This window comes from Berghia stephanieae, chromosome 9 (genome assembly GCF_034508935.2).
Source record: "Berghia stephanieae isolate SIO BIC M18660-M18661 chromosome 9, UCSD_Bste_1.3, whole genome shotgun sequence".
NCBI lineage: Eukaryota > Metazoa > Mollusca > Gastropoda > Nudibranchia > Aeolidiidae > Berghia > Berghia stephanieae.
The window spans coordinates 47,574,314-47,600,944 of NC_088368.1; the positions used below are offsets into that span (position 1 = coordinate 47,574,314).

General features: G+C 37.1%; 1 protein-coding gene across 3 annotated transcripts in view; it reads right to left on the minus strand.

Moving 5' to 3' along the window:
• The window catches only part of LOC144980366 (high affinity copper uptake protein 1-like), a 63,784-nt gene continuing 37,153 nt past the window's right edge, over nucleotides 1–26,631 (minus strand). For all 3 annotated transcript variants that reach the window (XM_078928065.1, XM_078928067.1, XM_078928066.1), the window contains exon 5: nucleotides 1–25,247. In XM_078928065.1, coding sequence (XP_078784191.1) covers nucleotides 25,046–25,247 — 202 coding nt within the window. In that variant the 3' untranslated portion in view covers nucleotides 1–25,045. The remainder of the gene's footprint in view (nucleotides 25,248–26,631) is intronic.

Sequence of the window (26,631 nt, forward strand, 5' to 3'; positions counted from 1 at the left end):
TTTGACCTTTGACTTGCATGGATATTTTATTCATCATTCTTCTCTCACATCGTCCTCGTCCTAATTAGGAATTAATATGGAATAAATAACAGATCGAATAATTGAATTATTTATACCATAATTTACACCAACTCCCACAGCTCTCTTCTCAAAGCTTCGAAACACACACACACACACACACACTCATCCATCCAATATTGGAATCTTGCAAAATATATACATGTTGAATTTAACAATAACAATTTTTCTAGAAATGTTATGTTTTGATTGAATTGAACCAAACCAAATAATAAACAATAATGATAATAATAATAACAAACAATAATAATAATGATGATGATAATAAACAATAAGATAACAAATAATTAATAATAAAAATGTTTTTAAGGGTTTTACGGGTCTTGTATCATATTTAAGTCATATCAACACCAGTAAGAAGGAAGAACATTGGATAGTCAAATGATTCTAGAGGTAATTATCTTGAGAAAAAGCAATACAAAGGGAAAATTGTTCAAACAGGGAACAGATGTAGATTCCAAGAGCACACTATCACTGTACTTAGTTTGAGATCACCTAAAAGTCTCATCCAGACACAAGCACAAAATCCCACTAAAAATAATAAAAAGGAAACACTCAAATGTTAACAAATCAAATGTAAAGATTAAAAAAAATAACAGAGAGAAAAAAATATCATCTCCCAAAACTATCACTATACATTTGACTGTTTCCCTCCCAGTCAAGGACTCCGGCCAGGGTCAAGACAAAACTAAGTAATCTCATTCCAAGACAAAGACAGAAAGCAATTGGAAAACAGATATAGAGGGATAAAGACACAGCAAGTACCTCCCTGTCCATTGTGGGATGTCGGAAACCCTGCCCAGAAATAAACAATAATAATAAACAACGATATTGATAAACAATAATAATAATGTTAATGATTATATAGATTATATAATACAATATTATGAATACTAAACTATCACTATATTCTAAAAACAAACCCTGACCGAAATCCCGTGTCTGCCGACAGGCCAGTCAATCTCAGCTGTCCATCAAATACATTGTGTTCAAACTTCCTCATTCACGCCGATAATACCAGAAATAAACGAAAATGAAATGAATAGAAACAAATCGAATCATAAACGACAGACAATGAAATGAATAGAAACAAATCAAATCATAAACGACAGACAATGAAATGAATAGAAACATGGATGTTTTGTTTTTGTTTTTAAGGGTTTTACGGCGCTTGCAACACATTAAGGTCATATCAGCGCCAGTAAAAAGGAAGAAAAAATGGGAAAGTAAAAAGTTTTAGAATTACAAATAAAGCACCCCAGAAAAAGTAAGACAAATGGGAATTTGTTCAAATAGGAAACAGGTGTAGATTCCAAGAGCACACTTTCAAAAAACTTAGTTTGAGATCACCTAAAAGTCTCATCCGGACACAAGCATAGGTACCTACCAAGAGGAATACACTCAAATGTTTACAAATCATATAATAAGTAAACTACACATAATACAATGCATAACAGGGAGATGACTTACAAGGAAAAAAATATCATCTCCCAAAACTATAACTATACATTTGACTGTTTCCCTCCAAGTCCAAGCCAAGGAACTCCGGCCAGGGTCAGGACAAAACTAAGTAATCTCATTCCAAGACAACGACAGGAAACAATTGGAAAACGGGTATGGGGGGATAGAAGACACAGCATGTACCTCCCTGCCCACTATGGGAGGTCAGGATCCATACCCAGAGATATAGGGGGATAGAAGACACAGCACGTGCCTCCCTGCCCGCTATGGGAGGTCAGGAACCCCACCCAGTGAAAGGATGAAAATAATCCAATCATAACCGACATGGCAATACTTAGTCGTTCATACAAATAAAATCTGAAAAGGGTAGAAAACTCTACAGGAAAAATTACAAACTAAATAAATAAGTAAAATACGGAAAAAAAGAAAAAACATTCGCTCATTTTGTTTTCAGAAAGTGAATTTCTTAATCCATTCACTTTTACAAAAATATGCAAAACAGCAAAACAAGTACATAATAATAATAATAATAATACTTAACATTAACACAAAACGTTTTGGACTCAAAACCCTCCCTCTGCTATTTATTTGCGTAGCTGATTGTTAATTTTTTTGGCAGAATATGCAGCATTGACAGAAATGACTTGAGGTGAATAGAAGACGAAGAGTTTCGATTGTGAGCCCAAAACGATTCATTTCAAATTTATATAAATATATTTATGGTCTGTTTATGTTTTAAATTTATGTAAAATCAAATTTGATACCAGAGTGCACCATTTTAAGGATTTTGACGATTTATTTCATCGTTGCCATGGTAAATTGTCGATCGTTAAAGTTAAAAATGGCGACTACAATCTTATTTCTTAATAACTGGGGAAAACAGATATGGGGGGATAGAAGACACAGTAAGTACCTCCCTGCCCACTATGGGAGGTCAGGAACCCCACCCAGTGATTTAGGGGGATAGAAGACACAGTTCAGTTTGTACCTCCCTGCCCACTATGGGAGGTCAGGATCCCCACACAGAGATATAAGGAGATAGAAGACACAGTTCAGTTTGTACCTCCCTGCCCACTATGGGAGGTCAGGAACCATACCCAGTGATTTAGGGGGATAGAAGACACAGTTTGTACCTCCCTGCCCACTATGGGAGGTCAGGAACCATACCCAGTGATTTAGGGGGATAGAAGACACAGCACGTACCTCCCTGCCCACTATGGGAGGTCAGGGACCCCACCCAGTGATTTAGGGGGATAGAAGACACAGCACGTACCTCCCTGCCCACTATGGGAGGTCAGGAACCCCACCCAGTTGCTTTGTCTTTCACACTACACACATTTTTTTTCAGATCTCCATCATCTACCAGTGCCTGCTCCTGCCTTGTCACATTGTTTAAGCCAATATTTTATACATTTTCTTCCACAAGAAAAAAAAAAAGTTACTAATCCGAGTCTGGAGAAATGAATTAGAGAATATTGTGTTGTATTTTCATGCCCGACGTGCACTTACTGGCAGGTCTGACAACCCAATTCCTTATGAGCTCATTGGTGTAATGAAAATCTCAACAAACAAAAAAATGACAATAAATAATGTCCATTAAAACAATGTTAAACATAAGTGAGTTTGGATGTCAGACCTGCATATATGTACACATCGGTCATGCCCAAAGAAACTTCTCAATTTTTTCCTTTCGATACATTTTGTATGAGGAATATCGAGATTAATACGAGAATGTTGCATCAGAAAACGGAAGACAAATATAAAACCAAACGTCGAGACCGAGACGATTGATGGAAGGTTTCAACCTTGAGAAAGAAAAAACTTGGACTTTCAATCGACATGTTTTGGGGTTTTTTTTTTACAGGGAAGCAACTCTGTAGGAACAAATGACAAAGACACTCCATCAAACTGAAGATTTATTTGGGTTTTTTCTGGTCTTATTTGGTTTTGGGAGTTTTTAAAGGAATTTGCCACACTTTTATGACATTTCAGCGCCATCAAAGAGGAAGTTTAAATTACCTGTGAACTATTTACTGCACCAATGAAAGGATTTTACGTGTTTCATTTGGCAGTGAGGATTTGGGACACCAACTATTTACTGCACCAATGAAAGGATTTTACGTGTTTCATTTGGCAGTGAGGATTTGGGACACCAACTATTTACTGCACCAATGAAAGGATTTTACGTGTTTCATTTGGGACACCAACTATTTACTGCACCAATGAAAGGATTTTACGTGTTTCATTTGGCAGTGATGATTTGGGACACCCAACTATTTACTGCACCAATGAAAGGATTTTACGCGTTTCATTTGGCAGTGAGGATTTGGGACACCTACTATTTACTGCACCAATGAAAGGATTTTACGTGTTTCATTTGGCAGTGAGGATTTGGGACACCAACTATTTACTGCACCAATGAAAGGATTTTACGTGTTTCATTTGGCAGTGAGGATTTGGGACACCAACTATTTCCTGCACCAATGAAAGGATTATATGTATCCATTTGGCAGTGAGGATTTGGGACACCAACTATTTCCTGCACCAATGAAAGGATTATATGTCTTCCATTTGGCAGTGAGGATTTGGGACACCAACTATTTACTGCACCAATGAAAGGATTTTATGTATCCATTTGGCAGTGAGGATTTGGGATGCCAATGGTAAGATTGATGTTTTGTGTCATTGTCTGATGTGAATTCTTTGTGATATTCAAAGCGCCATCAAAGAGGAAGTTAAAATTACCTGTCAACTATTTACTGCACCAATGAAAGGATTTTACGTGTTTCATTTGGCAGTGAAGATTTGGGACACCAACTATTTCCTGCACCAATGAAAGGATTTTACATGTTTCATTTTGCAGTGAGGATTTGGGACACCAACTATTTACTGCACCAATGAAAGGATTATATGTCTTCCATTTGGCAGTGATGATTTGGGACACCAACTATTTCCTGCACCAATGAAAGGATTATATGTCTTCCATTTGGCAGTGATGATTTGGGACACCAACTATTTCCTGCACCAATGAAAGGATTTTATGTATCCATTTGGCAGTGAGGATTTGGGACACCAACTATTTCCTGCACCAATGAAAGGATTTTATGTATCCATTTGGCAGTGAGGATTTGGGACACCAACTATTTCCTGCACCAATGAAAGGATTATATGTATCCATTTGGCAGTGAGGATTTGGGACACCAACTATTTCCTGCACCAATGAAAGGATTATATGTCTTCCATTTGGCAGTGAGGATTTGGGACACCAACTATTTACTGCACCAATGAAAGGATTATATGTATCCATTTGGCAGTGAGGATTTGGGATGCCAATGGTAAGATTGATGTTTTGTGTCATTGTCTGATGTGAATTCTTTGTGATATTCAAAGCGCCATCAAAGAGGAAGTTAAAATTACCTGTCAACTATTTACTGCACCAATGAAAGGATTATATGTATCCATTTGGCAGTGAGGATTTGGAATGCCAATGGTAAGATTGACATTTTGTGTCATTGTGTGGTGTGAATTCTTTGTGATATTCAAAGCGCTATACTGGGTCAGATAGGGACCCGATGGTTCCATCAGCAATCCATCTATGGAACGAATCATGGATACTGGGTCAGATAGGGACCCGACGATTCCATCAGCAATCCATCTATGGAACGAATCATGGATACTGGGTCAGATAGGGACCCGATGATTCCATCAGCAATCCATCTATGGAACGAATCATGGATACTGGGTCAGATAGGGACCCGATGATTCCATCAGCAATCCATCTATGGAACGAATCATGGATACTGGGTCAGATAGGAACCCGATGGTTCCATCAGCAATCCATCTATGGAACGAATCATGGATACTGCCAGTCAATATAACTCTTCAAAAGGGACATTCACGGAACCAAGGAAAGGATTTTACGTTTTCCATTTGGCAGTGAGGATTTGCGATGCCTACTATTTACTGCACCAAGGAACGGATTGTACGTCTTCCATTTGGCAGTGAAGATTTGGGACACCAACTATTTACTGCACCAATGAAAGGATTATATGTATCCATTTGGCAGTGAGGATTTGGGGCACCAACTATTTACTGCACCAATGAAAGGATTATATGTATCCATTTGGCAGTGAGGATTTGGGACACCAACTATTTACTGCACCAATGAAAGGATTTTATGTATCCATTTGGCAGTGAGGATGTGGGATGCCAATGGTAAGATTGACGTTTTGTGTCATTGTGTGGTGTGAATTCTTTGTGATATTCTACAGGCTGGTACCCAGACAACCAAATACTTTGAATTTATAATTTATTCTGTAGAACAATAAAGCCATATGACCACAGAGCTGGGGTTAAAAACACTCTACCCTTTGGCTGTGAGGAAAACAAGGACTGAATCACGGAACGAATCATGGATCTTCAAACAGGACATTTACAGCACAGAGGAAAGGCTTGTACGTTTTCCATTTGGCAGTGAGGATTTGGGATGCCAGCTATTTACTGCACCTATGAAAGGATTGCACGTCTTCTTTCTGTACGTAGCCACTGTTTTTTTTTATTTCTGTAGATAGCCACTGTTTTTTATTTCTGTACATAGCCACTGTTTTATTTTTATTTCTGTACATAGCCACTGTTTCTTTTTAATTTCTGTAGATAGCAACAGTTTTTTTTTTTAATTTATGTAGATAGCCACTGTTTTTTTTTTATTTCTGTAGATATCCACTGGTTTTTTTTAATTTCTGTAGATAGCCACTATTTTTTTTAACTTTCTGTAGATAGCCAGTTTTTTTTTTAAATTTCTGTAGATAGCCACTGTTTTTTTTTTTATTTCTGTAGACAGCCACTGTTTTTTTTTAAATTTCTGTAGATAGCCCCTGTTTTTTATTTCTGTACATAGCCACTGTTTTATTTTTATTTCTGTACATAGCCACTGTTTTTTTTTAATTTCTGTAGATAGCAACAGTTTTTTTTTTTTAATTTATGTAGATAGCCACTGTTTTTTTTTTTATTTCTGTAGATAGCCACTGTTTTTTTTAAATTTCTGTAGATAGCCACTATTTTTTTTAACTTTCTGTAGATAGCCAGTTTTTTTTTTAATTTCTGTAGATAGCCACTGTTTTATTTTTATTTCTGTACATAGCCACTGTTTTTTTTAGTTTCTGTAGATAGCCACTGTTTTTTATTTCTGTAGATAGCCACTGTTTTTTATTTTATTTCTGTAGATAGCCACTGTTTTTTATTTCTGTAGATAGCCACTGTTTTTTTTTAACTTTCTGTAGATAGCCACTGTTTTTTTTAACTTTCTCTAGATAGCCACTGTTTTTTTAACTTTCTGTAGATAGCCATCGCTTTTTTTTTAACTTTCTGTAGATAGCCAGTTTTTTTAACTTTCTGTAGATAGCCACTGTTTTTTTTAACTTTCTGTAGATAGCCACTGTTTTTTTTTAACTTTCTGTAGATAGCCACTGTTTTCTTTTATTTCTGTAGATAGCCACTGTTTTTTTTAAATTTCTGTTATACGTCTTCCATTTGGCAGTGAGGATTTGAGATGCCAAATATTTACTGCACTGAGGAAAGGATTGTACATGTTTCATTTAGCAGTGAGGATTTGGGACACCAACTATTTCCTGCACCAATGAACGGATTATATGTATCCATTTGGCAGTGAGGATTTGGGACACCAACTATTTCCTGCACCAATGAACGGATTATATGTATCCATTTGGCAGTGAGGATTTGGGACACCAACTATTTACTGCACCAATGAAAGGATTATATGTATCCATTTGGCAGTGAGGATTTGGGATGCCAATGGTAAGATTGACGTTTTGTGTCATTGTGTGGTGTGAATTCTTTGTGATATTCAAAGCGCCATACTGGGTCAGATAGGGACCAGATGATTCCATCAGCAATCCATCTATGGAACGAATCATGGATACTGGGTCAGATAGGGACCCGATGATTCCATCAGCAATCCATCTATGGAACGAATCATGGATACTGGGTCAGACAGGGATCCGATGATTCCATCAGCAATCCATCTATGGAACGAATCATGGATACTGGGTCAGACAGGGACCCGATGGTTCCATCAGCAATCCATCTATGGAACGAATCATGGATACTGGGTCAGATAGGGACCCGATGATTCCATCAGCAATCCATTTATGGAACGAATCATGGATACTGGGTCAGATAGGGACCCGATGGTTCCATCAGCAATCCATCTATGGAACGAATCATGGATACTGGGTCAGATAGGGACCCGATGATTCCATCAGCAATCCATCTATGGAACGAATCATGGATACTGGGTCAGATAGGGACCCGATGGTTCCATCAGCAATCCATCTATGGAACGAATCATGGATACTGGGTCAGATAGGGACCCGATGATTCCATCAGCAATCCATCTATGGAACGAATCATGGATACTGGGTCAGATAGGGACCCGATGGTTCCATCAGCAATCCATCTATGGAACGAATCATGGATACGGGCAGTCAATATAACTCTTCAAAAGGGACATTCACGGAACCAAGGAAAGGATTTTACGTTTTCCATTTGGCAGTGAGGATTTGGGACACAAACTATTTACTGCACCAATGAAAGGATTATATGTATCCATTTGGCAGTGAGGATTTGGGACACCAACTATTTCCTGCACCAATGAAAGGATTATATGTATCCATTTGGCAGTGAGGATTTGGGACACCAACTATTTACTGCACCAATGAAAGGATTTTATGTATCCATTTGGCAGTGAGGATTTGGAATGCCAATGGTAAGATTGACGTTTTGTGTCATTGTGTGGTGTGAATTCTTTGTGATATTCTACAGGCTGATAGCCCAGACAACGAAATGCTTTGAATTTATAATTTATTCTGTAGAACAATAAAGCCATATGACCACAGAGCTGGGGTTAAAAACACTCTACCCTTTGGCTGTGAGGAAAACAAGGACTGAATCACGGAACGAATCATGGATCTTCAAACGGGACATTTACAGCACAGAGGAAAGGCTTGTACGTTTTCCATTTGGCAGTGAGGATTTGGGATGCCAGCTATTTACTGCACCAATGAAAGGATTGCACGTCTTCTTTCTGTACGTAGCCACTGCTTTTTTATTTCTGTAGATAGCCACTGCTTTTTTATTTGTAGATGCACTGTTTTTTTTATTCTGTAGATAGCCACTGTTTTTTTATTTCTGTAGATAGCCACTGTTTTTTTTTTATTTCTGTAGACAGCCACTGTTTTTTCTTTTATTTCTGTAGATAGCCACTGTTTTTTCTTTTATTTCTGTAGATAGCCACTTTTTTTTATTTCTATAGATAGCCACTGTTTTTTTAAAACTTTCTGTATATAGCCACTGTTTTTTATTTCTGTACATAGCCACTGTTTTATTTTTATTTCTGTACATAGCCACTGTTTTTTTTAGTTTCTGTAGATAGCCACTGTTTTTTATTTCTGTAGATAGCCACTGTTTTTTATTTTATTTCTGTAGATAGCCACTGTTTTTTATTTTATTTCTGTAGATAGCCACTGTTTTTTATTTCTGTAGACAGCCACTGTTTTTTTTTTTATTTCTGTAGATAGCCACTGTTTTCTTTTATTTCTGTAGATAGCCACAGTTTTTTTTTTAACTTTCTGTAGATAGCCACTGTTTTTTTAACTTTCTCTAGATAGCCACTGTTTTTTTAACTTTCTCTAGATAGCCACTGGTTTTTTTTTAACTTTCTGTAGATAGCCAGTTTTTTTAACTTTCTGTAGATAGCCAGTTTTTTTAACTCTCTGTAGATAGCCACTGTTTTTTAACTTTCTGTAGATAGCCACTGTTTTTTTTTTATTTCTGTAAATAGCCACTTTTTTTTTATTTCTGTAGATAGCCACTGTTTTTTTTTAACTTTCTCTAGATAGCCACTGTTTTTTTTAACTTTCTGTAGATAGCCAGTTTTTTTTTAACTTTCTCTAGATAGCCACTGTTTTTTTAAACTTTCTGTACATAGCCACTGTTTTTTTTTTATTTCTGTACATAGCCACTGTTTTTTTTAACTTTCTGTAGATAGCCACTGTTTTTTTTAATTTCTGTAGATTGCCACTGTTTTTTTTAACTTTCTGTAGATAGCCACTGTTTTTTTTTTATTTCTGTACATAGCCACTGTTTTTTTTTATTTCTGTAGATAGCCAGTTTTTTTTTTATTTCTGTAGACAGCCACTGTTTTTCTTTTATTTCTGTAGATAGCCACTGTTTTTTTAACTTTCTGTAGATAGCCACTGTTTTTTTAAATTTCTGTAGATAGCCACTGTTTTTTTCTTAACTTTCTGTAGATAGCCACTGTTTTTTTAAAACTTTCTGTAGATAGCCACTGTTTTTTTAACTTTCTGTAGATAGCCAGTTTTTTTAACTTTCTGTAGATAGCCACTGTTTTTTTTAACTTTCTGTAGATAGCCACTGTTTTTTTTTAACTTTCTGTAGATAGCCACTGTTTTCTTTTATTTCTGTAGATAGCCAGTTTTTTTAACTTTCTGTAGATAGCCACTGTTTTTTTTAAATTTCTGTTATACGTCTTCCATTTGGCAGTGAGGATTTGAGATGCCAAATATTTACTGCACTGAGGAAAGGATTGTACATGTTTCATTTAGCAGTGAGGATTTGGGATACGTACTATTTACTGCACCAATGAACGGATTGCACGTCTTCCATTTGGCAGTGAGGATTTGGGACACCAACTATTTACTGCACCAATGAACGGATTATATGTATCCATTTAGCAGTGAGGATTTGGGACACCAACTATTTCCTGCACCAATGAAAGGATTATATGTATCCATTTGGCAGTGAGGATTTGGGACACCAACTATTTCCTGCACCAATGAACGGATTATATGTATCCATTTGGCAGTGAGGATTTGGGACACCAACTATTTACTGCACCAATGAAAGGATTATATGTATCCATTTGGCAGTGAGGATTTGGAATGCCAATGGTAAGATTGACGTTTTGTGTCATTGTGTGGTGTGAATTCTTTGTGATATTCAAAGCGCCATACTGGGTCAGATAGGGACCCGATGATTCCATCAGCAATCCATCTATGGAACGAATCATGGATACTGGGTCAGATAGGGACCCGATGATTCCATCAGCAATCCATTTATGGAACGAATCATGGATACTGGGTCAGATAGGGACCCGATGGTTCCATCAGCAATCCATCTATGGAACGAATCATGGATACTGGGTCAGATAGGGACCCGATGTTCCATCAGCAATCCATCTATGGAACGAATCATGGATACTGGGTCAGATAGGGACCCGATGATTCCATCAGCAATCCATCTATGGAACGAATCATGGATACTGGGTCAGATAGGGACCCGATGATTCCACCAGCAATCCATCTATGGAACGAATCATGGATACGGCCAGTCAATATAACTCTTCAAAAGGGACATTCACGGAACCAAGGAAAGGATTTTACGTTTTCCATTTGGCAGTGAGGATTTGCGATGCCTACTATTTACTGCACCAAGGAACGGATTGTACGTCTTCCATTTGGCAGTGAGGATTTGGGACACCAACTATTTCCTGCACCAATGAAAGGATTATATGTATCCATTTGGCAGTGACGATTTGGGACACCAACTATTTACTGCACCAATGAAAGGATTTTATGTATCCATTTGGCAGTGAGGATTTGGAATGCCAATGGTAAGATTGACGTTTTGTGTCATTGTGTGGTGTGAATTCTTTGTGATATTTCTACAGGCTGGTAGCCCAGACAACCAAATGCTCTGAATTTATAATTTATTCTGTAGAACAATAAAGCCATATGACCACAGAGATGGGGTTAAAAAACACTCTACCCTTTGGCTGTGAGGAAAACAAGGACTGAATCACGGAACGAATCATGGATCTTCAAACGGGACATTTACAGCACAGAGGAAGGCTTGTACGTTTTCCATTTGGCAGTGAGGATTTGGGATGCCAGCTATTTACTGCACCAATGAAAGGATTGCACGTCTTCTTTCTGTACGTAGCCACTGTTTTTTTATTTCTGTAGATAGCCACTGTTTTTTATTTCTGTACATAGCCACTGTTTTTTTTATTTCTGTACATAGCCACTGTTTCTTTTTAATTTCTGTAGATAGCAACAGTTGTTTTTTTAAATTTATGTAGATAGCACTGTTTTTTTTTTTTTTATTTCTGTAGATAGCCACTGGTTTTTTTAAATTTCTGTAGATAGCCACTATTTTTTTTAACTTTCTGTAGATAGCCAGTTTTTTTAACTTTCTGTAGATAGCCACTGTTTTTTTTAACTTTCTGTAGATAGCCACTGTTTTTTTTTAACTTTCTGTAGATAGCCAGTTTTTTTAACTTTCTGTAGATAGCCACTGTTTTTTTTAACTTTCTGTAGATAGCCAGTTTTTTTAACTTTCTGTAGATAGCCACTGTTTTTTTAACTTTCTGTAGATAGCAGTTTTTTAACTTTCTGTAGATAGCCACTGTTTTTTTTTAACTTTCTGTAGATAGCCAGTTTTTTTAACTTTCTGTAGATAGCCACTGTTTTTTTTATTTCTGTAGATAGCCACTGTTTTTTTTAACTTTCTGTAGATAGCCAGTTTTTTTAACTTTCTGTAGATAGCCACTGTTTTTTTTAACTTTCTGTAGATAGCCACTGTTTTCTTTTATTTCTGTAGATAGCCACTGTTTTGTTTTGTTTTTTATTTCTGTAAATAGCCACTGTTTTTTTATATTTCTGTAGATAGCCACTGTTTTTTTTATATGTCTGTAGATAGCCACTGTTTTTTTTATATGTCTGTAGATAGCCACTGTTTTTTTTTTATTTCTGTAGATAGCCACTGTTTTTTATTTCTGTAGATAGCCACTGTTTTTTATTTCTGTAGACAGCCACTGTTTTTTTTTTTTATTTCTGTAGATAGCCAGTTTTTTTTTTATTTCTGTAGATAGCCACTGTTTTTTATTTCTGTAGATAGTCAGTTTTTTTAACTTTCTGTAGATAGCCACTGTTTTTTTTAACTTTCTGTAGATAGCCACTGTTTTTTTTTTTATTTCTGTAGATAGCCACTGTTTTCTTTTATTTCTGTAGATAGCCACTGTTTTTTTTAATTTCTGTAGATAGCCACTGTTTTCTTTTATTTCTGTAGATAGCCACTGTTTTTAAAAAATTTCTGTTATACGTCTTCCATTTGGCAGTGAGGATTTGAGATGCCAAATATTTACTGCACTGAGGAAAGGATTGTACATGTTTCATTTAGCAGTGAGGATTTGGGATACGACTATTTACTGCACCAATGAACGGATTGATGTCTTCCATTTGGCAGTGAGGATTTGGAATCCATATGATGAAGATTGACGTATGTTCATTTGGCTGTGGTTTGGGAAAACTTTCTGCAAATAACTTAAGCGCTTCCTTGGCGTGAGATTTGGGACCCATATTTCCATCACAGAATCATTATGTGATCCATTCATGGATTTGGGATCAATAGGGAACGATGATTTTCAGATCATTGTTGGAGGAATTCATGGATTCAACTAGGGTCAGATAGGACCCGATGGTTCCATCAGCAATCCATCTATGGAACGAATCATGGATACTGGGTCAGATAGGGACCCGATGATTCCATCAGCAATCCATCTATGGAACGAATCATGGATACTGGGTCAGATAGGGACCCGATGATTCCATCAGCAATCCATCTATGGAACGAATCATGGATACTGGGTCAGATAGGGACCCGATGATTCCACCAGCAATCCATCTATGGAACGAATCATGGATACGGGCAGTCAATATAACTCTTCAAAAGGGACATTCACGGAACCAAGAAAGGATTTTACGTTTTCCATTTGGCAGTGAGGATTTGCGATGCCTACTATTTACTGCACCAAGGAACGGATTGTACGTCTTCCATTTGGCAGTGAGGATTTGGGACACCAACTATTTCCTGCACCAATGAAAGGATTATATGTATCCATTTGGCAGTGCAGGATTTGGGACACCAACTATTTACTGCACCAATGAAAGGATTTTATGTATCCATTTGGCAGTGAGGATTTGGAATGCCAATGGTAAGATTGACGTTTTGTGTCATTGTGTGGTGTGAATTCTTTGTGATATTCTACAGGCTGGTAGCCCAGACAACCAAATGCTCTGAATTTATAATTTATTCTGTAGAACAATAAAGCCATATGACCACAGAGATGGGGTTTAAAAACACTCTACCCTTTGGCTGTGAGGAAAACAAGGACTGAATCACGGAACGAATCATGGATCTTCAAACGGGACATTTACAGCACAGAGGAAAGGCTTGTACGTTTTCCATTTGGCAGTGAGGATTTGGGATGCCAGCTATTTACTGCACCAATGAAAGGATTGCACGTCTTCTTTCTGTACGTAGCCACTGTTTTTTTATTTCTGTAGATAGCCACTGTTTTTTTTTCTGTACATAGCCACTGTTTTATTTTTATTTCTGTACATAGCCACTGTTTCTTTTTAATTTCTGTAGATAGCAACAGTTGTTTTTTTAAATTTATGTAGATAGCCACTGTTTTTTTTTTTTTATTTCTGTAGATAGCCACTGGTTTTTTTAAATTTCTGTAGATAGCCACTATTTTTTTTAACTTTCTGTAGATAGCCAGTTTTTTTAACTTTCTGTAGATAGCCACTGTTTTTTTTAACTTTCTGTAGATAGCCACTGTTTTTTTTAACTTTCTGTAGATAGCCAGTTTTTTAACTTTCTGTAGATAGCCACTGTTTTTTTTAACTTTCTGTAGATAGCCAGTTTTTTTAACTTTCTGTAGATAGCCACTGTTTTTTTAACTTTCTGTAGATAGCCAGTTTTTTTTAACTTTCTGTAGATAGCCACTGTTTTTTTTAACTTTCTGTAGATAGCCAGTTTTTTAACTTTCTGTAGATAGCCACTGTTTTTTTTAACTTTCTGTAGATAGCCACTGTTTTTTTTAACTTTCTGTAGATAGCCAGTTTTTTTAACTTTCTGTAGATAGCCACTGTTTTTTTTTAACTTTCTGTAGATAGCCACTGTTTTCTTTTATTTCTGTAGATAGCCACTGTTTTGTTTTGTTTTTTATTTCTGTAAATAGCCACTGTTTTTTTATATTTCTGTAGATAGCCACTGTTTTTTTATATGTCTGTAGATAGCCACTGTTTTTTTTATATGTCTGTAGATAGCCACTGTTTTTTTTTTATTTCTGTAGATAGCCACTGTTTTTTATTTCTGTAGATAGCCACTGTTTTTTATTTCTGTAGACAGCCACTGTTTTTTTTTTTTATTTCTGTAGATAGCCAGTTTTTTTTTTATTTCTGTAGATAGCCACTGTTTTTTATTTCTGTAGATAGTCAGTTTTTTTAACTTTCTGTAGATAGCCACTGTTTTTTTTAACTTTCTGTAGATAGCCACTGTTTTTTTTTTATTTCTGTAGATAGCCACTGTTTTCTTTTATTTCTGTAGATAGCCACTGTTTTTTTTTAATTTCTGTAGATAGCCACTGTTTTCTTTTATTTCTGTAGATAGCCACTGTTTTTAAAAAATTTCTGTTATAACGTCTTCCATTTGGCAGTGAGGATTTGAGATGCCAAATATTTACTGCACTGAGGAAAGGATTGTACATGTTTCATTTAGCAGTGAGGATTTGGGATACGTACTATTTACTGCACCAATGAACGGATTGCACGTCTTCCATTTGGCAGTGAGGATTTGGGATACGTACTATTTACTGCACCAATGAACGGATTGTATGTCTTCCATTTGGCAGTGAGGATTTGGACACCAACTATTCACTGCACCAATGAACGGATTATATGTCTTCCATTTGGCAGTGAGGATTTGGGACACCAACTATTTCCTGCACCAATGAAGGGATTATATATGTATCCATTTGGCAGTGAGGATTTGGGATGCCAATGGTAAGATTGACGTTTTGTGTCATTGTGTGGTGTGAATTCTTTGTGATATTCAAAGCGCCATACTGGGTCAGATAAGGACCCGATGGTTCCATCAGCAATCCATCTATGGAACGAATCATGGATACTGGGTCAGATAGGGACCCGATGATTCCATCAGCAATCCATCTATGGAACGAATCATGGATACTGGGTCAGATAGGGACCCGATGATTCCATCAGCAATCCATCTATGGAACGAATCATGGATACTGGGTCAGATAGGGACCCGATGATTCCATCAGCAATCCATCTATGGAACGAATCATGGATACGGGCAGTCAATATAACTCTTCAAAAGGGACATTCACGGAACCAATGAAAGGATTTTACGTTTTCCATTTGGCAGTGAGGATTTGCGATGCCTACTATTTACTGCACCAAGGAACGGATTGTACGTCTTCCATTTGGCAGTGAGGATTTGGGACACCAACTATTTCCTGCACCAATGAAAGGATTATATGTATCCATTTGGCAGTGAGGATTTGGGACACCAACTATTTACTGCACCAAGGAAAGGATTAAATGTATCCATTTGGCAGTGAGGATTTGGAATGCCAATGGTAAGATTGACGTTTTGTGTCATTGTGTGGTGTGAATTCTTTGTGATATTCTACAGGCTGGTAGCCCAGACAACCAAATGCTCTGAATTTATAATTTATTCTGTAGAACAATAAAGCCATATGACCACAGAGATGGGGTTAAAAACACTCTACCCTTTGGCTGTGAGGAAAACAAGGACTGAATCACGGAACGAATCATGGATCTTCAAACGGGACATTTACAGCACAGAGGAAAGGCTTGTACGTTTTCCATTTGGCAGTGAGGATTTGGGACACCAACTATTTACTGCACCAATGAAAGGATTATATGTATCCATTTGGCAGTGAGGATTTGGGACACCAACTATTTACTGCACCAATGAAAGGATTTTATGTATCCATTTGGCAGTGAGGATTTGGAATGCCAATGGTAAGATTGACGTTTTGTGTCATTGTGTGGTGTGAATTCTTTGTGATATTCTACAGGCTGGTAGCCCAGACAACCAAATGCTCTGAATTTATAATTTATTCTGTAGAACAATAAAGCCATATGACCACAGAGCTGGGGTTAAAAACACTCTACCCTTTGGCTGTGAGGAAAACAAGGACTGAATCACGGAACGAATCATGGATCTTCAAACGGGACATTTACAGCACAGAGGAAAGGCTTGTACGTTTTCCATTTGGCAGTGAGGATTTGGGATGCCAGCTATTTACTGCACCAATGAAAGGATTGCACGTCTTCTTTCTGTACGTAGCCACTGTTTTTTTATTTCTGTAGATAGCCACTGTTTTTTATTTCTGTACATAGCCACTGTTTTATTTTTATTTCTGTACATAGCCACTGTTTCTTTTTAATTTCTGTAGATAGCAACAGTTGTTTTTTTAAATTTATGTAGATAGCCACTGTTTTTTTTTTTTATTTCTGTAGATAGCCACTGGTTTTTTTAAATTTCTGTAGATAGCCACTATTTTTTTTAACTTTCTGTAGATAGCCAGTTTTTTTAACTTTCTGTAGATAGCCACTGTTTTTTTTAACTTTCTGTAGATAGCCACTGTTTTTTTTTAACTTTCTGTAGATAGCCAGTTTTTTTAACTTTCTGTAGATAGCCACTGTTTTTTTTAACTTTCTGTAGATAGCCAGTTTTTTTAACTTTCTGTAGATAGCCACTGTTTTTTTAACTTTCTGTAGATAGCCAGTTTTTTTAACTTTCTGTAGATAGCCACTGTTTTTTTTTAACTTTCTGTAGATAGCCAGTTTTTTTAACTTTCTGTAGATAGCCACTGTTTTTTTTATTTCTGTAGATAGCCACTGTTTTTTTTTAACTTTCTGTAGATAGCCAGTTTTTTTAACTTTCTGTAGATAGCCACTGTTTTTTTTAACTTTCTGTAGATAGCCACTGTTTTCTTTTATTTCTGTAGATAGCCACTGTTTTGTTTTGTTTTTTATTTCTGTAAATAGCCACTGTTTTTTTATTTCTGTAGATAGCCACTGTTTTTTTATATGTCTGTAGATAGCCACTGTTTTTTTATATGTCTGTAGATAGCCACTGTTTTTTTTTTATTTCTGTAGATAGCCACTGTTTTTTATTTCTGTAGATAGCCACTGTTTTTTATTTCTGTAGACAGCCACGGTTTTTTTTTAAATTTCTGTAGATAGCCACTGTTTTTTTTTTATTTCTGTAGATAGCCACTGTTTTTTATTTCTGTAGATAGTCAGTTTTTTTAACTTTCTGTAGATAGCCACTGTTTTTTTTTAACTTTCTGTAGATAGCCACTGTTTTTTTTTTTATTTCTGTAGATAGCCACTGTTTTCTTTTATTTCTGTAGATAGCCACTGTTTTTTTTTAAATTTCTGTAGATAGCCACTGTTTTCTTTTATTTCTGTAGATAGCCACTGTTTTTAAAAAATTTCTGTTATACGTCTTCCATTTGGCAGTGAGGATTTGAGATGCCAAATATTTACTGCACTGAGGAAAGGATTGTACATGTTTCATTTAGCAGTGAGGATTTGGGATACGTACTATTTACTGCACCAATGAACGGATTGCACGTCTTCCATTTGGCAGTGAGGATTTGGGATACGTACTATTTACTGCACCAATGAACGGATTGTATGTCTTCCATTTGGCAGTGAGGATTTGGGACACCAACTATTCACTGCACCAATGAACGGATTATATGTCTTCCACTTGGCAGTGAGGATTTGGGACACCAACTATTTCCTGCACCAATGAAGGGATTATATGTATCCATTTGGCAGTGAGGATTTGGGATGCCAATGGTAAGATTGACGTTTTGTGTCATTGTGTGGTGTGAATTCTTTGTGATATTCAAAGCGCCATACTGGGTCAGATAAGGACCCGATGGTTCCATCAGCAATCCATCTATGGAACGAATCATGGATACTGGGTCAGATAGGGACCCGATGATTCCATCAGCAATCCATCTATGGAACGAATCATGGATACTGGGTCAGATAGGGACCCGATGATTCCATCAGCAATCCATCTATGGAACGAATCATGGATACTGGGTCAGATAGGGACCCGATGATTCCATCAGCAATCCATCTATGGAACGAATCATGGATACGGGCAGTCAATATAACTCTTCAAAAGGGACATTCACGGAACCAATGAAAGGATTTTACGTTTTCCATTTGGCAGTGAGGATTTGCGATGCCTACTATTTACTGCACCAAGGAACGGATTGTATGTATCCATTTGGCAGTGAGGATTTGGGACACCAACTATTTCCTGCACCAATGAAAGGATTATATGTATCCATTTGGCAGTGAGGATTTGGGACACCAACTATTTACTGCACCAATGAAAGGATTTTATGTGTTTCATTTGGCAGTGAGGATTTGGGACACCAACTATTTCCTGCACCAATGAATGGATTATATGTATCCATTTGGCAGTGAGGATTTGGGATGCCAATGGTAAGATTGACGTTTTGTGTCATTGTGTGGTGTGAATTCTTTGTGATATTAAAAGCGCCATCAAAGAGGAAGTTAAAATTACCTGTCAACTATTTACTGCACCAACGAAAGGACTTTACGTGTTTCATTTGGCAGTGAAGATTTGGGACACCAACTATTTACTGCACCAATGAAAGGATTATATGTATCCATTTGGCAGTGAGGATTTGGGACACCAACTATTTACTGCACCAATGAAAGGATTTTATGTATCCATTTGGCAGTGAGGATTTGGAATGCCAATGGTAAGATTGACGTTTTGTGTCATTGTGTGGTGTGAATTCTTTGTGATATTCTACAGACTGGTAGCCCAGACAACCAAATCCTTTGAATTTATTCTGTAGAATAATAAAGCCAGTATGACCACAGTAAGTCTCTATATCTCATGCAGTCAAATCCATCAGTGTGGGTAAACAAACTGAAAGAACTCATCCTCATTCCCCATTTGTGATATTTGTAGGAATGGTTGTCATCCCAGGACAGGTTTATGTCTTAAAGGTTGTGTGGACTTAAGTTTTCAAAATGGTGTGATGCCCTAGCAACCAGCAACCAGCAACATGGTTGCTAGGACATCACCCGAACGAGTCTGGAATTAACCGTACCTTCCCAGGGGGCTAGGCATTTTGAACACGGCTTTTAACCCCCTTGGATGGTAATTGCCACATTAAAATCATGTTTTACAAATGACGGTATTGTTTTGAAGGATTTGACAGGCCCTTGTAACACATCAATTCCTTGTCTGTGCCAGGATAAAAAGAGGAAAATAGGAGAGTCAAAATTTTTTACAGCAATTAATAATATGAATATGTACATATAGGCTAGTCCACTTCCACGGATTTACCATGCTCTATGAGCTTCACAATGTGTCATTTAATGCAAAGAACAAGAGAAGCGACCGGTGGTTGTCTTAAACATGGAAGAGAGATGGTGCGACTTGTGATGAGAGAGACAACAGAATTCCATTTCAAGTTTACAAACGTTCGCATTACTTATTGGAATATATCAGACACTATCATATTATGGAGCAGACACTGCTGTAAGATAGAACCATTTGAAAAGGAGTGTTTGTTTGTTTGTGTGTGTGTGTGTGTGTGTGTGTGTGTGTGTGTGTGTATGTGTGTGTGTGTGTGTGTGTGTGTGAAACAATACAAAGCAGAAGAAGAAAAAACCTGAGGTAATTTGTTTGACAGAGCTTGTAATACATTTAGGTCATATCAGCGCCAGTAAAAAGGAAGAAAATTAAACAGTAAAGATATTCTAGATGTACAATTTAAAGGACTTGAGGAAAAAGTACGACAAAGGGAAAAGGTCCTAATAGGGAACAGATGTAGATTCCAAGAGCACACTATCAGTGTACTTAGTTTGAGATCACCTAAATGTCTCACCCAGACACCAGTACAAGATCCCACTAAGAGGAATAAACTCAAATCATATTATGTTAAAAATAAAAAAAAATAACAATACATAACAGAGAGATGATTTACAAGGAAAAAAATATCATCTCCCAAAACTATAACTATACATTTGACTGTTTCCCTGCCAGCCAAGGACTCCGGCTAGGGTCAGGACAAAACTAAGTAATCTCATTCCAAGACAAAGACAGAAAGCAATTGGAAAACATACAGAAGACACAGCAAGTTGCTCCCTGATCACTATGGGAGGCGGTTGATATTTATATTTCATTTTAATCTTAGGAAGAGATCATGGGCTGGTTATCAATAACTTATTCCAAATGACAGACGACAAAATACCACAACAACAACCAATTTTTAGCACATATGGTACTTAAAAAGGTTATCTGAACATTAGCACATATGTACTTAAAAGGGATATCTGAACATTAGCAAATTGGTACTTAAAAAGGTTATCTGAACATTAGCACATTGGTACTTAAAAAGGTTATCTAAGCAAATACTTTTGTAGAATATAGCATAGTCTTAACTCACTCAATCCTAGAGATTTTGGCTACTTTTCAAAACTGGAAAAAAAGTATTAAAAATGAGCATGTACATAGATAGTTTTATTCAACTATCATTAACATGTAAACATTAGGAACATTAGCTTTGATACTACGGCTATAATTTGTCTCCGAAAAATGTAATAAATAGGAATGGGGTAAAAGTAATCTGGGTAAACTACGGATATAGTCGGTGTTAGGGTTGAGTGAATTAACTACCGATACAGTCGGTGTTAGGGTTGAGTGAGTTCAAGACTTGACTTACAAGACTCCATGCTTACATAATTTAAATGGTTAAAAATAAAACATGAAAGTTGAGAGCAAAAGGGTTGAAATCAGTCCTGGCTTAAATCGAATCCGATTCTCATGCCTCTGCCAGTTAAATAAATTGGGTATCTGAGTTCCATTTAATCTGGCTGAAAGTTCATTGCAATGGACAAGCACCATCTGCCTGGGTTACCAGGAAATTGTCCATGTTCATTTCATGCGACAAAAATGGAATAAAATTCCAACCATACTCGTACTACAGATTTAAAAAAATTATTTCTCTGTTGAAAAGGTCTGGTGACAAAACACATGCTTGTCTAACACCTCGTTTAATTTGTATATATTTACTTAATTCTCCTTCAATCCTGACGGCTGCACTTTGTTTCCAATATAAGTTTCAAATAATTCTAAGCTCTTTTCCGTCTATGTCTAGTCCTTCAAGGATATTAAATAGCTCACAATGTCTAACTTTATCAAATGCCTTTGAGTAATCAAATATCTACAGCGAAACAATTATTAGAACTTTAGGAGATAGTCCAGGCATTAAGATCACTGGTGAGAATATCAATAATATAAGATATGCAGATGACACACTAATTTCAGACTCAAAAGAAAATTTACAATTACTCCTTAATAAAGTAGTCACAGAGAGTGAATGTATGGGGTTATACTTAAATGTAAAAAAGACAGAATGCATAGTTGTATCAAGGAGAGAAAGAAATCCAACACGTAGCTTAATAAGCAATGGAGAAACTATAAAACAAGTTCAGACATTTAAATATCTTGGATACATAATAACTTCAGATGGCAGATGCAACACAGAAATAAAACGAAGAATTGCAATAGCTAAAGATAGTTTTAATAAAATGAGTCTAATTTTTTAAAACCACAATCTCTCAATGACAACAAAACATAGGGTTTTGAAGGCCTATGTATGGTCAGTATTATTATATGGCTGCGAAAGCTGGACAATTACAGAAGACATTAGAAAGAAACTGGAAGCAGCAGAAATGTGGTTTCTAAGAAGGATGTTAAGAATCAACATAAATGTATTGAACATCTTGCTCTCACATGAAAGATAGAAGGTAAAAAGAGTAAAGGTAGACCAAGAAAAACATATTTGAATAGTTTGAACAGCTGGGTGACAAAGAAAGAGAAGAGTAATATTAGTTTTCTGAGGTTATCTGATCAGAGAGATGAATGGCGTACAATGATCACCGATGTCTGGCACAGACTTGGTAGGTACTTGAAGAAGAAGAATTTCTCTGTTATGTTCTGTTTATATTTTTAAGGGTTTTACGGCGCTTACAACACATTAAGGTCATATCAGCGCCAGTAAAAAGGAAGAAAATGGGAAAGTAAATAGGGAAGACAAAATAGAATGGTGCAACAAATAGGAAACAGGTGTAGATTCCAAGAGCACACTATCAAAGCACTTAGTTTGAGATCACCTAAAATTCTCATCCAGACACTAGCACAGCTCCCCACTAAGAGGAATACACTCAAATGTTTACAAATCATATATAATATATTGTATACAAAACACAATACAGTGCATAACAGAGAGATGATTTACAAGGAAAAAAAATTATCTCCCAAAACTAATGAAACATTTGACTGTTTCCCTCTCAGTCAGCCAGGGTATCCGGCCAGGACCAGGACAAAACCAAGTAATCTCATTCCAAGACAAAGACGGAAAGCAAGTTGGAAAACAGATATAGGGGGATAGAAGACACAGTAAGTACCTCCCTGCCCACTATGGGAGGTCAGGAACCCCACCCAGAATTATTTCTATGACACGACAACATCTGTGGACATTTTCGGTCGTAAATCTTAGGAATGAATTGAATCAAACATACTCAAAACAGATCAGCAGACAAATTATTTTGATTTCTAAAAAGAAAAGCAAAAATACATGATTAGTATAATAAATATATAAATAAATAAATAAACAAATAAATCTGAATTTGGCCAGGAATAATATGCGACAAACCACATCAATTCAGTATTACCTTGGGACGGTTTAGATGTGAAAATTGAATCAACGGTCAGAGATTTAAAACCTTGGGTCAACATTTGTTGTTTTAATGTGCGGCTATGCTATGCAGTCTTGTGGTATGGAACCCATTTTGGATCGGAAGGTCCTGGGTTCGAGCCTCGCTCGGTGCATAGTTGAGTCCTTGGAAAAGGCTATTTACTCACATTCTCACTGTACTAAGGTGTAAAAAGAGTACCTGGCCGTTAACAGCGCTGTCTCTGTCTGAAAAAATAGTAATATTGCTGAACAGGCGCGTGTCCCGTCCTACATGTTAAGTTTTGCTGTTGAGCACATTTAGTCGATATTGGGCTTTTAAAAAAAAATTCTATGTCTTATTAAGACAGAAAAAATATAAATTCTTAATTTGATAAACTGTACAATGTCGTCATGTACAGAGCTGGCAACTTGAAATTTCAAAGATTCGAAGATTCCAAGGAGAACATGTGAAAAAATTCACTTTAAATAACTTTAGAAAGAAATAATTTACCCTCAGCATGAACCAAAAATGCCCCAATATATACAATATATATTGTTAGAGAACAGCGCCACTATTACATATTTCATTCGTCTGTAGTGTTCCATGCATCCTGTTTTGTTGATAAAGGGGAACCCCCAAAACATCCACAATATCTGTTTTCGTTTAATAAATCACAGCTTACATTCAATTTCACATTTTTGTTTAACCCTGGCTATAAACTATAAATTCAAATTTCACATCTAAACCGTTCTGACATCACACTGTTTTGATGTGGTGGGTCACGAATGTATTTATTTACAACAATTTTATTTTAAATCTACAAATGGAAGCTTTGTACGTCTTTCCCTTTCCTCCACTTCAATGGTTTTTGTACACGATACATCCCAGTCAATCATCCCAGTCAATCGTCTCAGTCATCCCAGTCACTCAGTCATCCCGGTCAATCGTCTCAGTCATCATCCTAGTAAATCATCTCAGTCATCCCAGTCAATCGTCTCAGTCATTCCAGTCAATCGTCTCAGTCATCCCAGTCACTCGTCTCAGTCATCCCAGTCAATCGTCTCAGTCATCCCAGTCAGTTGTCTCAGTCATCTCAGTCATCCCAGTCAATCGTCTCAGTCATCCCAGTCAATCGTCTCAGTCATCCCAGTCAGTTGTCTCAGTCATCTCAGTCATCCCAGTCAATCGTCTCTGTCATCCCAGTCAATCGTCTCAGTCATTCCAGTCAATCGTCTCAATCATCCCAGTCAATCATCTCAGTCATCCCAGTCAATCGTCTCAGTCATCCCAGTCAGTCGTCCCCAATGCCAGGACGACAAACGAATGGAATTCCATTCTATTTCCATTTTCATCCACTTGATATTCACAGACCTGCCAACTTGAAATTTTGAAAACTCATAATTTTCAGTGGTAAAATAGTGGTGGATGGCATAACTAGCTTTATAAAGTATCAATTTGTCATCCATGCATTAAAGTTATGCTTTTTACACCATTCTATACTAGACATGTTATCAGAACATAATTTACAAGTTGTTTTTTTTTTAATAAAAGATCTTTATATATAGTTCTTTATATATGGACCGAAGGGCTAGAGCTCAGGTGGTCGCTGGTTCGAGTAAGTAAGTAATATATAGTTTTCTGGTTGGAACCAAAAATTCGTAAAATTACAAAAGTTTTGAAGCACTTGACAGGTCTGTATTCAAGTGTGTGTAAATACAAAGCAAAACAAAACAATTACAACAGAACAAATTCCTATCCTAGTGACAATGTTCATTGGCGTCCACAATCACCGCCCGTTTCCAGCCGAAGATGAAATAGCCGACGCCAGCCCCGACGATGACGGAGATGCAAAGCCATACGTTATACGTCATGAAGACCAACATAAGACAATACGACAGAAAGACTTGAATGATGTGTAGAAATGTCTGAATCGCGTGCCCTTCACTTAACATTTGGCTCCTGGGGAAAGAGACAAAAACACACATTACATTGCATGCACTTAGAAGAAAATAAAAAGGTACAATTCACATATACAGACTTTAAAAATTGAGCTTTTTATATATCCACTAAACATGCTCAAAGCGCTTTATAAGGGATCCCTGGCCAACAGTAACAGTTCACATGTAGGACGGGACATGACGCCTGTTAGGCGATATTACAAGTTTTTCGGACAGAGATGACGCCGTTAACAGCCAGGCCTACTCATTTTACACCTGTGTATGGTGAGAGAATGTGAGCAAAGAGCCTTTTCCAAGGACTCAACTATGGACCAAGTGAGGCTTGAACCTAGGACCTTTCTATCCGAAATGCGTGTCATACCTACAACAAGACCACACCGCCGCACTTACATAAACAAAAACAACTAAATATTCACCAATTCTCTATAAAGTTTTTGTTACAAATTTTCACAATGGACACAAAATTTGAACCTAGCCGACTTTAGCTATAAAAAAAATAAAAAAAAAATTGTGTACATAAAATGTCATCGTCTAAGTATAAAACCTGAATTTGGCCAATTAAATTTTATCTGGCAGAATTATGTATATACCAATCACATACAATCTGTACACAATACAAATTATAGCTTTAAAAATATGAATGTACCAATAGAATACACACAGAGATATAGGGGGATAGAAGACACAGTAAGTACCTCCCTGCCCCTATGGGAGGTCAGGAATCCCACCCAGAGATATAGGGGGATAGAAGACACAGTAAGTACCTCCCTGCCCACTATGGGAGGTCAGGAATCCCACCCAGAGATATAGGGGGATAGAAGACACAGTAAGTACCTCCCTGCCCACTGTGGGAGGTCAGGAATCCCACCCAGATATATAGGGGGATAGAAGACACAGTAAGTACCTCCCTGCCCCTATGGGAGGTCAGGAATCCCACCCAGAGATATAGGGGAATAGAAAACACAGTAAGTACCTCCCTGCCCACTATGGGAGGTCAGGAACCCCACCCAGAGATATAGGGGGATAGAAGACACAGTAAGTACCTCCCTGCCCACTGTGGGAGGTCAGGAATCCCACCCATATAGGGGATAGAAGACACAGTAAGTACCTCCCTGCCCCTATGGGAGGTCAGGAACCCCACCCAGAGATATAGGGGAATAGAAAACACAGTAAGTACCTCCCTGCCCACTATGGGAGGTCAGGAACCCCACCCAGAGATATAGGGGGATAGAAGACACAGTAAGTACCTCCCTGCCCACTGTGGGAGGTCAGGAATCCCACCCAGATATATAGGGGGATAGAAGACACAGTAAGTACCTCCCTGCACACTATGGGAGGTCAGGAATCCCACCCAGATATATAGGGGGATAGAAGACACAGTAAGT